At 39.1% G+C, this 12,524-nt stretch overlaps 1 protein-coding gene across 2 annotated transcripts in view; it reads right to left on the bottom strand.

Annotated features, from left to right (window-relative positions):
* EPHA4 (EPH receptor A4) overlaps positions 1-12,524 on the bottom strand; it is a 190,617-nt gene that overhangs the window by 67,462 nt on the left and 110,631 nt on the right. For both annotated transcript variants that reach the window (XM_089509243.1, XM_089509244.1), the window contains exon 5: positions 11,505-11,843. In XM_089509243.1, coding sequence (XP_089365369.1) covers positions 11,505-11,843 — 339 coding nt within the window. The remainder of the gene's footprint in view (positions 1-11,504; positions 11,844-12,524) is intronic.

Raw genomic sequence — 12,524 nt, 5'->3', positions numbered from 1 at the left:
CTCCTCAACTGTCATCTCGGCCTCAGAGGGAGCCATCAGGCAGACCCAGCAACATCGGGGACTGCCTGAAGGAAGAGGCCCCTCCCTCCTCAACTGTCATCTCGGCCTCAGAGGGAGCCATCAGGCAGACCCAGCAACATCCTGGACTGCCTGAAGGAAGAGGCCCCTCCCTCCTCAACTGTCATCTCGGCCTCAGAGGGAGCCATCAGGCAGACCAGCAACATCAGGGACTGCCTGAAGGAAGAGGCCCCTCCCTCCTCAACTGTCATCTCGGCCTCAGAGGGAGCCATCAGGCAGACCAGCAACATCAGGGACTGCCTGAAGGAAGAGGCCCCTCCCTCCTCAACTGTCATCTCGGCCTCAGAGGGAGCCATCAGGCAGACCCAGCAACATCTTGGACTGCCTGAAGGAAGAGGCCCCTCCCTCCTCAACTGTCATCTCGGCCTCAGAGGGAGCCATCAGGCAGACCCAGCAACATCTTGGACTGCCTGAAGGAAGAGGCCCCTCCCTCCTCAACTGTCATCTCGGCCTCAGAGGGAGCCATCAGGCAGACCAGCAACATCAGGGACTGCCTGAAGGAAGAGGCCCCTCCCTCCTCAACTGTCATCTTGGCCTCAGAGGGAGCCATCAGGCAGACCCAGCAACATCAGGGACTGTCTGAAGGAAGAGGCCCCTCCCTCCTCAACTGTCATCTTGGCCTCAGAGGGAGCCATCAGGCAGACCCAGCAACATCAGGGACTGTCTGAAGGACGAGACTTCTCCCTGCTTTAATTGTAACATTGTATTTGTATTGTATTCAATCTTCACTGTACACCGCTATGATCATTGCGGAATAGCGGTCTATAAATAAAACGTATTATTATTATTATTATTATTAATTCTGGTCCAGGTTTCTGACAACTGAAAGCACATCATTTCATAAGCTTCTTAAAATGAGCATGCAATATACAAACCATACATCATAAATAAAGGCACAATTTTATCATAAGTTGTGGACATAAGATTCTGTTGCTTTGCACATTCTACAGATTGATTGATTGATTGATTGCACTTATATCGTGCCTTTCTCCAAAAATGGGATCAAAGGTGACGTAATTATCTTGTAAATGTGGTCATATATATTTACCCACAGTAGGTTAAAATGACACCTATGAAAACATTCTACTTAAATTTCAGGCTTCTTGAGAATTACTTCTTTCTCTGCTGTTTCTTTTTACAAAGTTAATCAATGAGACATTCTGAAACAGACATGAAGTTTCCTGTTGAATGGACAAGATCAAGAAAATTCAGTATAAAATTCTCAAGGGTATTTAAATAATAAATAAATAATAAATAAATGATTTATTTATATTCCACTTTTTCCTTGCGAAATCAAAGCAAATTACAAAAGAAAGGTATCAATTACAAAAAATATAGCCTCCCCACCAATTGTAGCACAACATGCTTTGTCCCTCTAAGCCTGCTAAAATTGCCCCTGAAAACAACAGTCAGTGGTGAAACATCTTATATCCAAGTAAACAACAAAAGCAAAGTAGACAAAGGCGGGATACAAACCGCCGCCGCCGGTTAGTCTGCGGGGGAGCCGGAGCCTCCATACGGTGCGACTCCCGCGCGGAGCGAAAAAGAAGCTCCAAAATGGAGCTTCTTCTTGTGTCGCGTTGTGTCACAACGCCCGCGACACGTACGGACGCTCAGCGTCCAATACGTCAAGATGGCGGCGCCCATGTGGAAGGGGCGCCGCCTTCTTGTACGTATAGAATACGTACTAGGGTTAGGGGGGTGCGGAAGCACCGCCCCTTCTTAACCCTAGTACGTATTCTATACGTACTAAATGGCGGTATGTATCCCGCCAAAGTGTGTGTGTACATGCACACAAACATGGCAGACTTTTCCATATGGAATATTGTGAACAAATGAACCCTTAAATTTTGTAAGCCGCCCTGATCATATCTATGGAAGGGCGGGGTAGAAATAAAATTTATTATTATATTATTATTAAAAGGTATGAAATATGTACATATGGCCCAGTTTGCTATTTTTTCCTCTCCAGACATATTTCAAGTGAGAGATATAAAAACATCATAAATCTCTGATAGTGATTAAGAGATCCCTCGTCTTTTACAAGAGCTCTGAAACCAAGTGTTCTGATGACCAAGGAGGCTACTAAATCAGAGACCTAGAAGAATGCTAGTGCTTGAATTTAGTAATGAAGGCAGCTTACATTAATCTAAATAGACGGCATGAAATCTTTCAAGTGCATGCAGAGAGCAGCCATACATTTGCATGATTTGCTTGGACAGAGGATGCCCTGCTGGAGTGCTCCTTATACCAAACAAGAAAAAAAGAAGACAATTAAGGAAAAAATAATAACATCAAAGTATCACCAGCAGCACAATATTTTTAATAAACACACACACACACATACACACAGTCTCCACACACAAGTTCACACATAATGCTAAATCTGATGTGACAAATCTCAATGGAGGGAGTGGTGTTCACTGGAAAGCTCAGAATTACAATGTCACTTGAAACATTGCCACTTTGATTACAGACTGCAATAGGCATGCTACAGCTCTATTTGTGAGCCAACGCAGACCTGTGTGAACAGACAACAAGGATTGATTCTCCAAATGTTCAGCCAGGGCAAACTGTGCTCTGTTCAAGAAGATTTCTCCTGGAAAGAGTACCGCAACGACTGGTCTCTTCTTGAGAGACAGATTTTAAACAAAGAGCTTGTTGGTCTCATCACCCTCTCACATATGAATGTATCTGACAGTACCTCCCCTCCCCTTTCCTTTTGGAACTAAAGTTTAACAATTCTATACAGGAAAGGGAGTCTGTGCTAGCATTCTCATCCATGGAAATAATCAGGTCAGCTTCCTACCCTATTTCTTGAATCATGAGTCAGTGGACCAATCCAGGGACTTAGAAGAAGGCTATGTTTATTTGTGCTACGCTGCATGGCATTTTAATTAGTAACTCTGCAGATTTAAACCCTCTGAATGGACACACAGGGGCAGTTGTGTAGCATAGCTTTTGTGCTCTCACTATTGGAGAAAAAAATCCTATTTTGAGGACACCAGCAGGGGGTTAATAGAAGCTTTGATAAAGTTCTCTGAATCCTTTTATTGTTGCTTAACTGCAGACTGGACTCCGGTGTCTTTCTGGCTGCTCTCAGGAGATAACAATTAATTTTACTCAGTCGGGGAGACAGATAGAAAATATAACTGCCTGCCCCTATGTCAGGGAACTGAGAAGAATAAGGTGGAAGTGCTGCTGAGAAACTCCTGGTCTAGACTGGAAAAGGAACTAGGAATCTGTCTGGCCCCCACATACCCTTCAGAAGGTGATTATCAATTAGGTCTGGGGAGATCACAGACAGCTGCCCAAAGGTGAAGATATAAAATACACCAAAGTCAAACAATCAGAACTATTTCCTGATCTTGGATGCAATGCTAGTATCAGGGTCATGTAGTCCCTCATAGCACTACTTTCCCAAAAGAAGAAATATATACAGGCAAGAGGAAGAATTGGTGCTTTGAAAATTTGTAAAATAATATTATCCACTTTGCTTTGGATTCAATTTCCGACAGAAAATTGTTGGATCAATATCAAAATATGGCCAAATTTGTATTTAAATTACCTCATGTCACTACCAAGCCAGCTACCTTTCCCTGTGTTGTTCACTGAACCCTGATGTTGGGTGATTTACTAAGGGTTTTTAAAAACCTCTTCTTTGCCTTGCCAAGAGAGAATCTTACCCTCTTATTGAATACAAATTCATGGAAATGGGTGGTACAAGTGCCATGCCAAGAAATGGGCAGTTGTTTATATTAGTTCTCTCTGTAAAAAATGCAATCACTTTAAAATAATAAATTTAGCCCCTCCCAATAACAGATTTCTCATATTTTGTTTTGTTTTCTGTTGGCTGCATGTAGATACATTCTTAATCGCACGTCTAATGCACATGGACCAGATTGGTTGCCAAAAGGAAAAAAGCACTCACAGCAGATATTTTCTACCACACCACCCTCTTTCTAGAGATGTAATTACATGCCCATGGGAAGGAATTCACAATTGATCAGAGCTGTTTATCTTTGAGGTCCTTGAGCATTCTCTTCCCAAACCCATGTGATGGACAAATGAAAGGCATCTTTTAGCTAACCCTTCATTTCTGTAATGTTTCAGGACAATCCAATGCGATGATTGTTATTTTTTTTCCTTACTTTCTGGATCTCCTACCACATTTATACTTCAAAGTTCTGTTGTTTCCCAGAAATTCTTAGCTTTTAAAATGCTTTGTGGAGGCACAACATACTATGAATCATCCTGACAGCAAAAGAACAAAAGCTAAAATTCTCAGGTAGAAAGTGATAGAATGATTGTTATTCTTATTATGCCTGCTTTCCAGAAAAGCAATTGTAATTTTTTAAAACATGTTTATTCTAAAATAAGTAGAGTGGGACTGGACTTTGTTCAAAATGTGGGTTTAGACACAGACATAATTTCATTACTGACTACATTATTTCTTCCAAATATTTAAATATTATGAATCCCACTCTCATGTATACAATGGACTCACATGCTTAAAATCCTCCCTCCCTTCCATTTCTTTGGCATACAGCCTGCTGTGTCAAGTGCCTGTGTTACACATCTCAGGCTTGTCTCTTGCCAACAATTCTTCTTATCTTTGTTGATCAAGGTGCAGAACAATCAATCTTCCTTTCCTTTCTCCGTGGCTCCTGTGCAAAGTTCTCATTCAGCCAAATGACTAACTGCTTTCTATACCTTGATGAGGTTAAGATTCCAATCAAAGGATAGAAACATACTCTGTCCTTTGTTCTGTTTTGGCCAAATGATCCCTGTGCTAACGTTGAACATCAAAAGCTCATGGACATATATCCTTTGGCGACTACCTCACAATTGTGAAACACCTTTTCCCAAGAGGTTGATTAATGTAAGAGGTGAAATACTTCATTGAAGGACTTTTGATACTTTCTACTTGACATTGGCCTGTCATTGAGTGAACAGAGTGCAGGGGGCATAAAATAATTTCAGTTTCAATAAAAACAATGTTAACTGTTTTTCAAGTCAACTATTTCCTGCTCAAAATATTCTTACTTGTTGAATCCAGATATTACAAAAACATATTCTCCATCTTATCTCTCTTTTTGTTTCCCCTTTAGCATCTTCTGTTTTGTATTATATGCCTTATATGTATTCATATTTATGGAATAATAATAATAATAATAATAATAACAACAACACAACCCTGGATATTTAATCATTCCACAAAAACATAAGACTGAAAAGAGTAAGATGCAATTTAATTATTATAAGGCATTTTTATTCCAAAAATCAAATTAACAAACAAACAAAAAACAACAAAGATCCCTGCTGCACCCTAAAGAAAGATCATTGTAGCACCTTTCCTTCACTGCTCTCGTTATAAAGAACTTCAGTGGCTGAAAAGTGTTCTTCCCATTACACATTTGAGAAGGGCTGGGATAGAAACCAAAATAGATGAATAGGACTGATGAAGCCCACTTTTCAGTCACAGAATAATGAGTCTGCTGTAAAATTCAATTTTTAAAAAAGCCTTAAATTTTGCATGTTCAAACAACAGAAAAAAATCACTTCTTAAATGATCTGGAGAGCCACCACATTTGTTCTTGCTCACTACATCAAGTACCAGTACACACAGGGTTTGACATTATTCTGACTTCTTTGGCCACCCAGACACTGTCAAGAATGTGAGGGATAACCCCTGACCACCAGAATTCTAAAATCATATGGTAAGAATCCACAGTATAGCCCATTTCCAAATCTTCAAGACAGTAATTCCCAAACTTGGTCTCTATTTCTTATTTTGGATCAGTGGTTACCAACCTTTGGTCCTCCATTTGTTTTGGACTTCAGATCCCAGAAGCCCCTGGAAACTTGGCCAACAATCAGCAATTATGGGAACTGAAGTCCAAAACATCTGAAGGACCAAAAGTTGGGGAACATTGGTCTAGATGTTCCCAAGCTTGGGTCACAAGATATCCCTCAATACATCCAAGCTGGGGTTTCTAGGAACTGAAGTCCAACATCTGTGGAATCAAACTGGGGAACTACTGTTGTAAGGACTCACTTTCCAGGAGTGGTAGCAATATCATGAAAAGAAACATTTCATGGAATACTCCCACATGATCCTACAACAGTGATGCATGAAAGACACAATATATGGTAGTTTCTATGTCATTCCTCAGGTGCCAAGTCAGAAGATTAAGAAGTTTATCTTCCTGTACTTACTTCGGGCACTTTATTTTGGAAAAGTATGTTTGCAAAGATCTTTTTCAATATACTAAGATCTTTGTCAAGCAATTGTGCCTCTGCTGTTTTTGGATCTGAACACTGTACAATATCTACAGTTTAGTCAAGCAAAATAATTTCCAACTGGTAGGTGAATGTTTGAGAGTATACAATAATGAACTCCAGGGTCCAGTCTTTAGATTTCAGCCTAAACTTAAATAGAAATGACCTTGGCTTCTACTACTTTACTACCTTGAGAACTAAACAGTATACTTAGCTTCCTGTCACTGATTTCATCACACACACACTAAACCATACAATCACTCAGCAACACAAAGTTAACAAGCATACAGTACAGAGTAATAGTTCTTCCAGCCCATAAAGAAATAAACAAACTATTTTCTACTTTGGGTGAGGAGACAGAAAATGCTGTTGTCACTTCTCTATCTTAAAAATGCAATTCAGCTTCATCAATAAATTTCATGGCTTGAGCATCCAAGATATTGAAGAAAACAGAAGGTTACACTGACAGGTGTGAAAAGGAAGTCACACAGTGAATTTGGATAACAAGGTATTTGGACCATCAGTGTCTAAATAATGAAACCTATGCTGCAGCAGACATATGCTCAGTTGCCTGCCTGACAAACCAGAAAAGGTGAAGAACCAGATAATCAATTCATTTTATTTTTCTGCAAAACTATATAAAAATATAAAATAACTGTCCATTCTCACTTCGTGTATATGTGTGGGCATGGGGTGAGGTTTAATGAGTTAATTAGAAATACACAGAGCAAAACAGTAGTGAAAGAAAAAGGCGAACAGACCCTTAGCTTTGCTGGCCTTTGCAGCAACAGCTATGATACCTGGAGTCAAGCTAAGGGCATTCTGACGCTTTGATTTGCCTGCACAACTTCCATCATTGTCAGTGGGAGCAGCACAAAGTGACTCAGGGCACGACATAGCAATGGATCCTCATTTGATACACATACGGTACAGCACTGTCTAAATCAGACTGGCAGAACATAAGAAGCTTTATATGCATTTTTTCTGGTTTGTGGCACAATGCACATGGAATTTTAATCAGCATCCAAAAGCAAGCCCTGAAAGGGGGAGGGGGTTGAATACAGTGTACTAAAACAGCGAGTAACATTTTTTTCCCTTATAGAATCTTTCAATGTTTGAGATATCTGGGATTTGGGGAAATCATCCTAATTACTAGTAATACATTAAAACATATAGAACAAAACATCCCTTTCCCTTTGACTGTTATACTCCAGTTCGGCACATCAAAGTGTGACTCCATGTCTCTCTTCATGACATTTTTGAGTAAATACAGTTGTGACATCAGTTTAATTTGGTACCACCAAAGTGAAAAATCATCATCACCACACCACTATTATTTCAAGTTCAAGTTAACATTTATTGTACTAGCCAAAGGCCATGACAAAATAAGCTTATCAAAAAGCATAAAACATTTAACATTTTTTTTAAAAAGGCACAGAATACAAAGGACAAAAATGTCCCAACATTTTATGTGCAGTCTATTGCAAACTTGTTTGGTATTATAAAATATATCTGACATGATTTAAAATTGAAGGAAATTTTTAAAAGGAGAAAGATTTTTTTATTTATATATTGGAGGGGTAGCAAGCATATGGGAGAAGTCCACTGTGGATTTTAGTCCCTCTGAAATGAAGGAGATATGTGACAGTTAGGCAGCTAATACACACTGCAAAAGAAGAAAGACAGAATGTACGTATCATCCAGAGCTGGATATTTTCATAAAGATCTCCCTCTGACTACAGCAGCAACACTGAAAATATCTACAGTTGAAATGGTGAGAGAATAGCCTGTTTATTTATTTATAGGATTTTCCCATCCTAATTAGTTTTTTTCCCCACTCAAGTCACTATGATGGCTGATTTAAGAGAAGGTGAAGGTGAAGGCAACTTAAGGGGCTAAGAAATTGCCAAGCAGTCTTACACAGCTGCAAAACCAAGAACAAAATAATAAAAATTGAAAGAAAAAAACAGCTCCACACACAAATCACACAAAAATCAGAAGGGCACAGTGCAATTGAAAACAAAGCCAAACAGAAAGAAAGATAGAGCCATTTCAGTTTTAATCAAAAGAGTGATGTATATTTTTCCCCGCACAGCACCATTCCCATGTGAACTCCTTTTGTTTCAGTAGAGAAACGCAGGGTCTTACTTTATTGTGTAGCCATACATATTAGATACAGGGAGATTAAAATGAACAGTGCTGTCAGGTTTGAGACTAACACCACTCATGCTGTTATGCTTACACAGAAAATGAGTGTGAGCAAACACAGTGAAATGTGTGCGTGCACACACACACACACACTTTATTCTCCTCCTCAAAACAGATTTTTTTAAAAAAAAATCACTGGAAGCATTCTTTTTAAAAAAAATTCCCAACAGTTCCACCATACATTGTATGTCCATTTTGGGATGGAGAGGTCAGGCTGGAGCATCCTGAGGCTTCGTGATATTTTGCAAAATGTTTGATATGCTTTCCCACTGGAATCAGTCTTTTGATCTAACATGAGAACAGCCTGCCATTCTTTCTACTTTCTATTATTAATATAACTTGGTCTTTACAAGATTTTTTAAAAATAAAAAATAAAATACAATTAAAAGGCTGGTCTCAACCCAGTCAGACATAAGAATTTAAAAGTTTCATCCACAGGCAGTGGAGGGGAAGATAGATACACACAGAATTCTCCCACAACAATGAAGAGATCAAAAATTGTTTAACGTTTTTCACTATTGTGCAGCTGTTTTATTGACATTGTTTAGACATTTCAGATGACACAGAATAAAATCATAGATTCATAAAGTTGGAAAGACCTCAAAGGCTACACAGTCCAACTGCTTGCCATGCAGGAATACACAATCAAAGCACTCCCGACAGATGGCTATCCAGCCTCTGTTTAAAAACCTCTGAAGAAAAAGGCTCCACTACCCTCTAAAAAATGTGTTCCACTGTCAAACAGCTCTTACTGTTAGGAAGTTCTAATATTAATTGTAATAATTGTAGCAGTTAATTTATTTTCTTGTTATAAATGTAGCACCAGTATGCTCTTGTTTTCTGAATGAAACTAAGGCGTGGTACACACCACCAATAAGCGGTGTACCAGCGCCAATACTAGGGTTAGGGACCGCACGACAACCACATGGTCCCTAACCCTAGTATGTAGTGGCGGTGTTACAATGGCGACACCCTTGTGCACAGCCATTGTACCGTAAGTGCCATGTGGCATCCGCATGGTGCTGTGCATCGCTTATGTCATGACTGAGCCAATGCCTCACTTGCAATGTCACTGCAGCACTGCAGAAAGAACCCAGAAATACCGGGTTCTTTTTGCTCTGCAGTAATGGTGTGCCATTTGGGGGCTGTGCCATCCCTGCAGACAAAAAAATGGGCGCTGGCAGGCCACCATTTCTCAGCAGTCTCTCCCGGGCCTAATTCAACTTTGCTTCCTATACCTCTTTGTGTAAAATTAGTGTCTTAAGATCCATTTTTATCATAATTTCATTTTTAATAGGATCACATCAAAGTGAACCTATTCCACCATTGTGGAATAATAATACTGTATCTGGATGAAGCCTTATTTAAAATATTATTTATAAATTGAAAGATACAACTCTCACTAAAAATAGCAACATACTTAAATATTCATTTTAGGAACAAACGTATGTGCATATTTTTGATTAAATATTCCCTAACACTGCCTGAAACTGAAGAAACACATCACATGGACACACAATACTGCATGCACTAAAGAGCAACTCACAAGTGGAATCATGTTGCTCCAAGTGAATTGATAAAAATTGTCTAGAAAATAAAGTGAGTCTCATCACTCACAAATATACTGTCAGTACTGTATATATTTTCAGTAAAAGGTGATGCCAAATACTCTAGTCAGTAAATGAAGGTTGCTGATTTAATGGAGCTGACTGAATGAGACTCTTTTTCACTTTTATAATTTCTGTAAATATACTCTTGACAACATTATTTTCCTCTATCCTTCCCTCTTTCCCACCCCTGATACTTCAGTAGAGAGATAGAAAGAGAGAGAGAGACAGATGCAATAAAAAATAAAATAAAGACAGTTGCCTTATATCAAGTATGATTCCACATCCATCTAGCCTCTGACAAGGAGTAGTTATTCATAGGCAGAAGTCTTTCACTTCTAATTCATTTTTCTTTTCATTTGGAATTAACAGGGAGAAAAGTTAGGACCAAATGAGCAATCAATATTTTTACAAAAGAAAAAAATCCACCTCAAGTATTAGCAAGGGTATTTTATGGACACAGGAAGAGGTGTGCTCACAGGCATCACAATGCCTACTTCAGGCTTACACGCTAGTGCAGAAACCATTTTTCATAATCAATATCAACCTAATTGATGACTAAAATTTACAAAGCAAAGTGCAGAGAAGAAATCTTTCCATCCCTCTCACTCCCACACCACATACGCATGTTAAGCACAGTTCTCTGACAAAATAAGAATATAAATGAATAGCATATGGCTACAAGCTAGTATGAATTTCAAGATAATGTAAGTGATTATTGTTCAAAGTGCATTTTTTCCTCAGACATAAATATCATAACCAAATCCTGATGACTAACTACTGAACAAATTCAGCCAACTATCCCCATCTATTGTTTCAGCAGTCCAGGTTCAATGTCAAACAAAATTGCAATTCTAGATCTTGAGGAAGTATCAAGTGGATCTATCAATATTCTTTGATTCTCAATAGTTATTTTATTTCTCATCTATATGGTTCTGAGAAGAAACTGTCTTATGGTTGAACACATGGCTGAACCAATTCAAGGACTGGTTCAGGGATTAAGACTCCTATGCAAAGAAAAATATGATACCCTTAGGGAAAAAGTGGTGATTCCATTGTGGAATAATTTCTGATATTCTTTAGACTAGTACTTGGCATCAGTTCTAAGCAAAAAGAAAAAGAAAAAAGTGTGGAACAGTTGTGAGTGGTTTGCACCATCTTAAAGTACAATTTCGTCCTAATCAGGTAATTGTAGAAAGTCATAAACAACAATAACAGAATATATGTTTCATTCTCTCAGATGTTATTCATTAACACAAAACAGCAAACATAATGCTGTCTCAAATGAAGTAGAAGGTATAGAAGGAAAAAAATTATGTACGTTTTTACCTGCTTGGTTAGTTGTCACTGTGACAGAAACAGCCTGATCTGGGCTTGGATTCTGCTTGGATACTCCATTCACTGCCCAAATTTCAAAGGTGTAGTTAGTGTGTGCCAAAAGGTCAGTAATGGAAACCCTGGTAGTTTTCAAGCCATTCTGCTGTGGGCTGAAGTGTACACCACTTCCACAGGACCGACAACGGTTCAGATCACTGGCTCCACATCTCTTGCACACCACATTGTAGGAAATATCCTCACGGCCACCTTTGTTCTGAGGAGGGCTCCATTCCAGGTTTACAGATGTTTCATTTACATTGGATATCAGGTTTTCAGGAGCAGAAGGAGGTCCTGCAAAACAAAAACATGCCTTCTTAATCATGGCAATAAAAGACAGGGAGCCCTTTTAGGGGAATATGTACACTGATTTGTATCATAAGATTTACTGTAGTTAACAAACGTTCAGCTGAGGTAGGCAACTTAAGGGAATCCAGATGTTTTTAACTACATGTCCCACAATAACGATGGAAGTATATACACCATTATTCATTCCCTTGCTAAAAAATGGGTTTCCCAATACACAGGAAACCTAGTCAGGAACAAAAGTGTAGTGGTGAAGATTTTGCAGTTTTTGCCCAGTGTTCACACATTCAGAAGTATTTTAGGACATTATTCTGTTAAAAAACACACACAACAGTTATTATTATTATTATTATTACTATTGTTATTTACATCCCACTGTTCTGCTAATGAGCTCAAGGTAGTTTATATCAGTTTCTTGCTGCTCACTTTGTCCTGACAATGACCTCAGGAAAGACTGGTCAGGGAGAGACAGACTAACTGGTCCTAAGAGACCCTGAAGTTTATCACACACCTTTTCCCCCCGTTATGGGAACTGGGACTCTTGGGGCCGTGCGTGACCTGGAAAAAACAGATTTTATCGCACAGCAAATTATCCTCAAAAGGGCCCCATTCCATCCCCCGGCGCCAAGTCGTCCCCATTCAGTGCTGAGGAGCATGAAATGTTCTGGT

Source organism: Sceloporus occidentalis, unplaced genomic scaffold (genome assembly GCF_023333645.1).
Source record: "Sceloporus occidentalis isolate IW3139 unplaced genomic scaffold, rSceOcc1.0.p SCAF_2, whole genome shotgun sequence".
In the NCBI taxonomy this organism is placed as follows: domain Eukaryota; kingdom Metazoa; phylum Chordata; class Lepidosauria; order Squamata; family Phrynosomatidae; genus Sceloporus; species Sceloporus occidentalis.
This window is presented reverse-complemented; position numbering and strand designations above follow the sequence as displayed.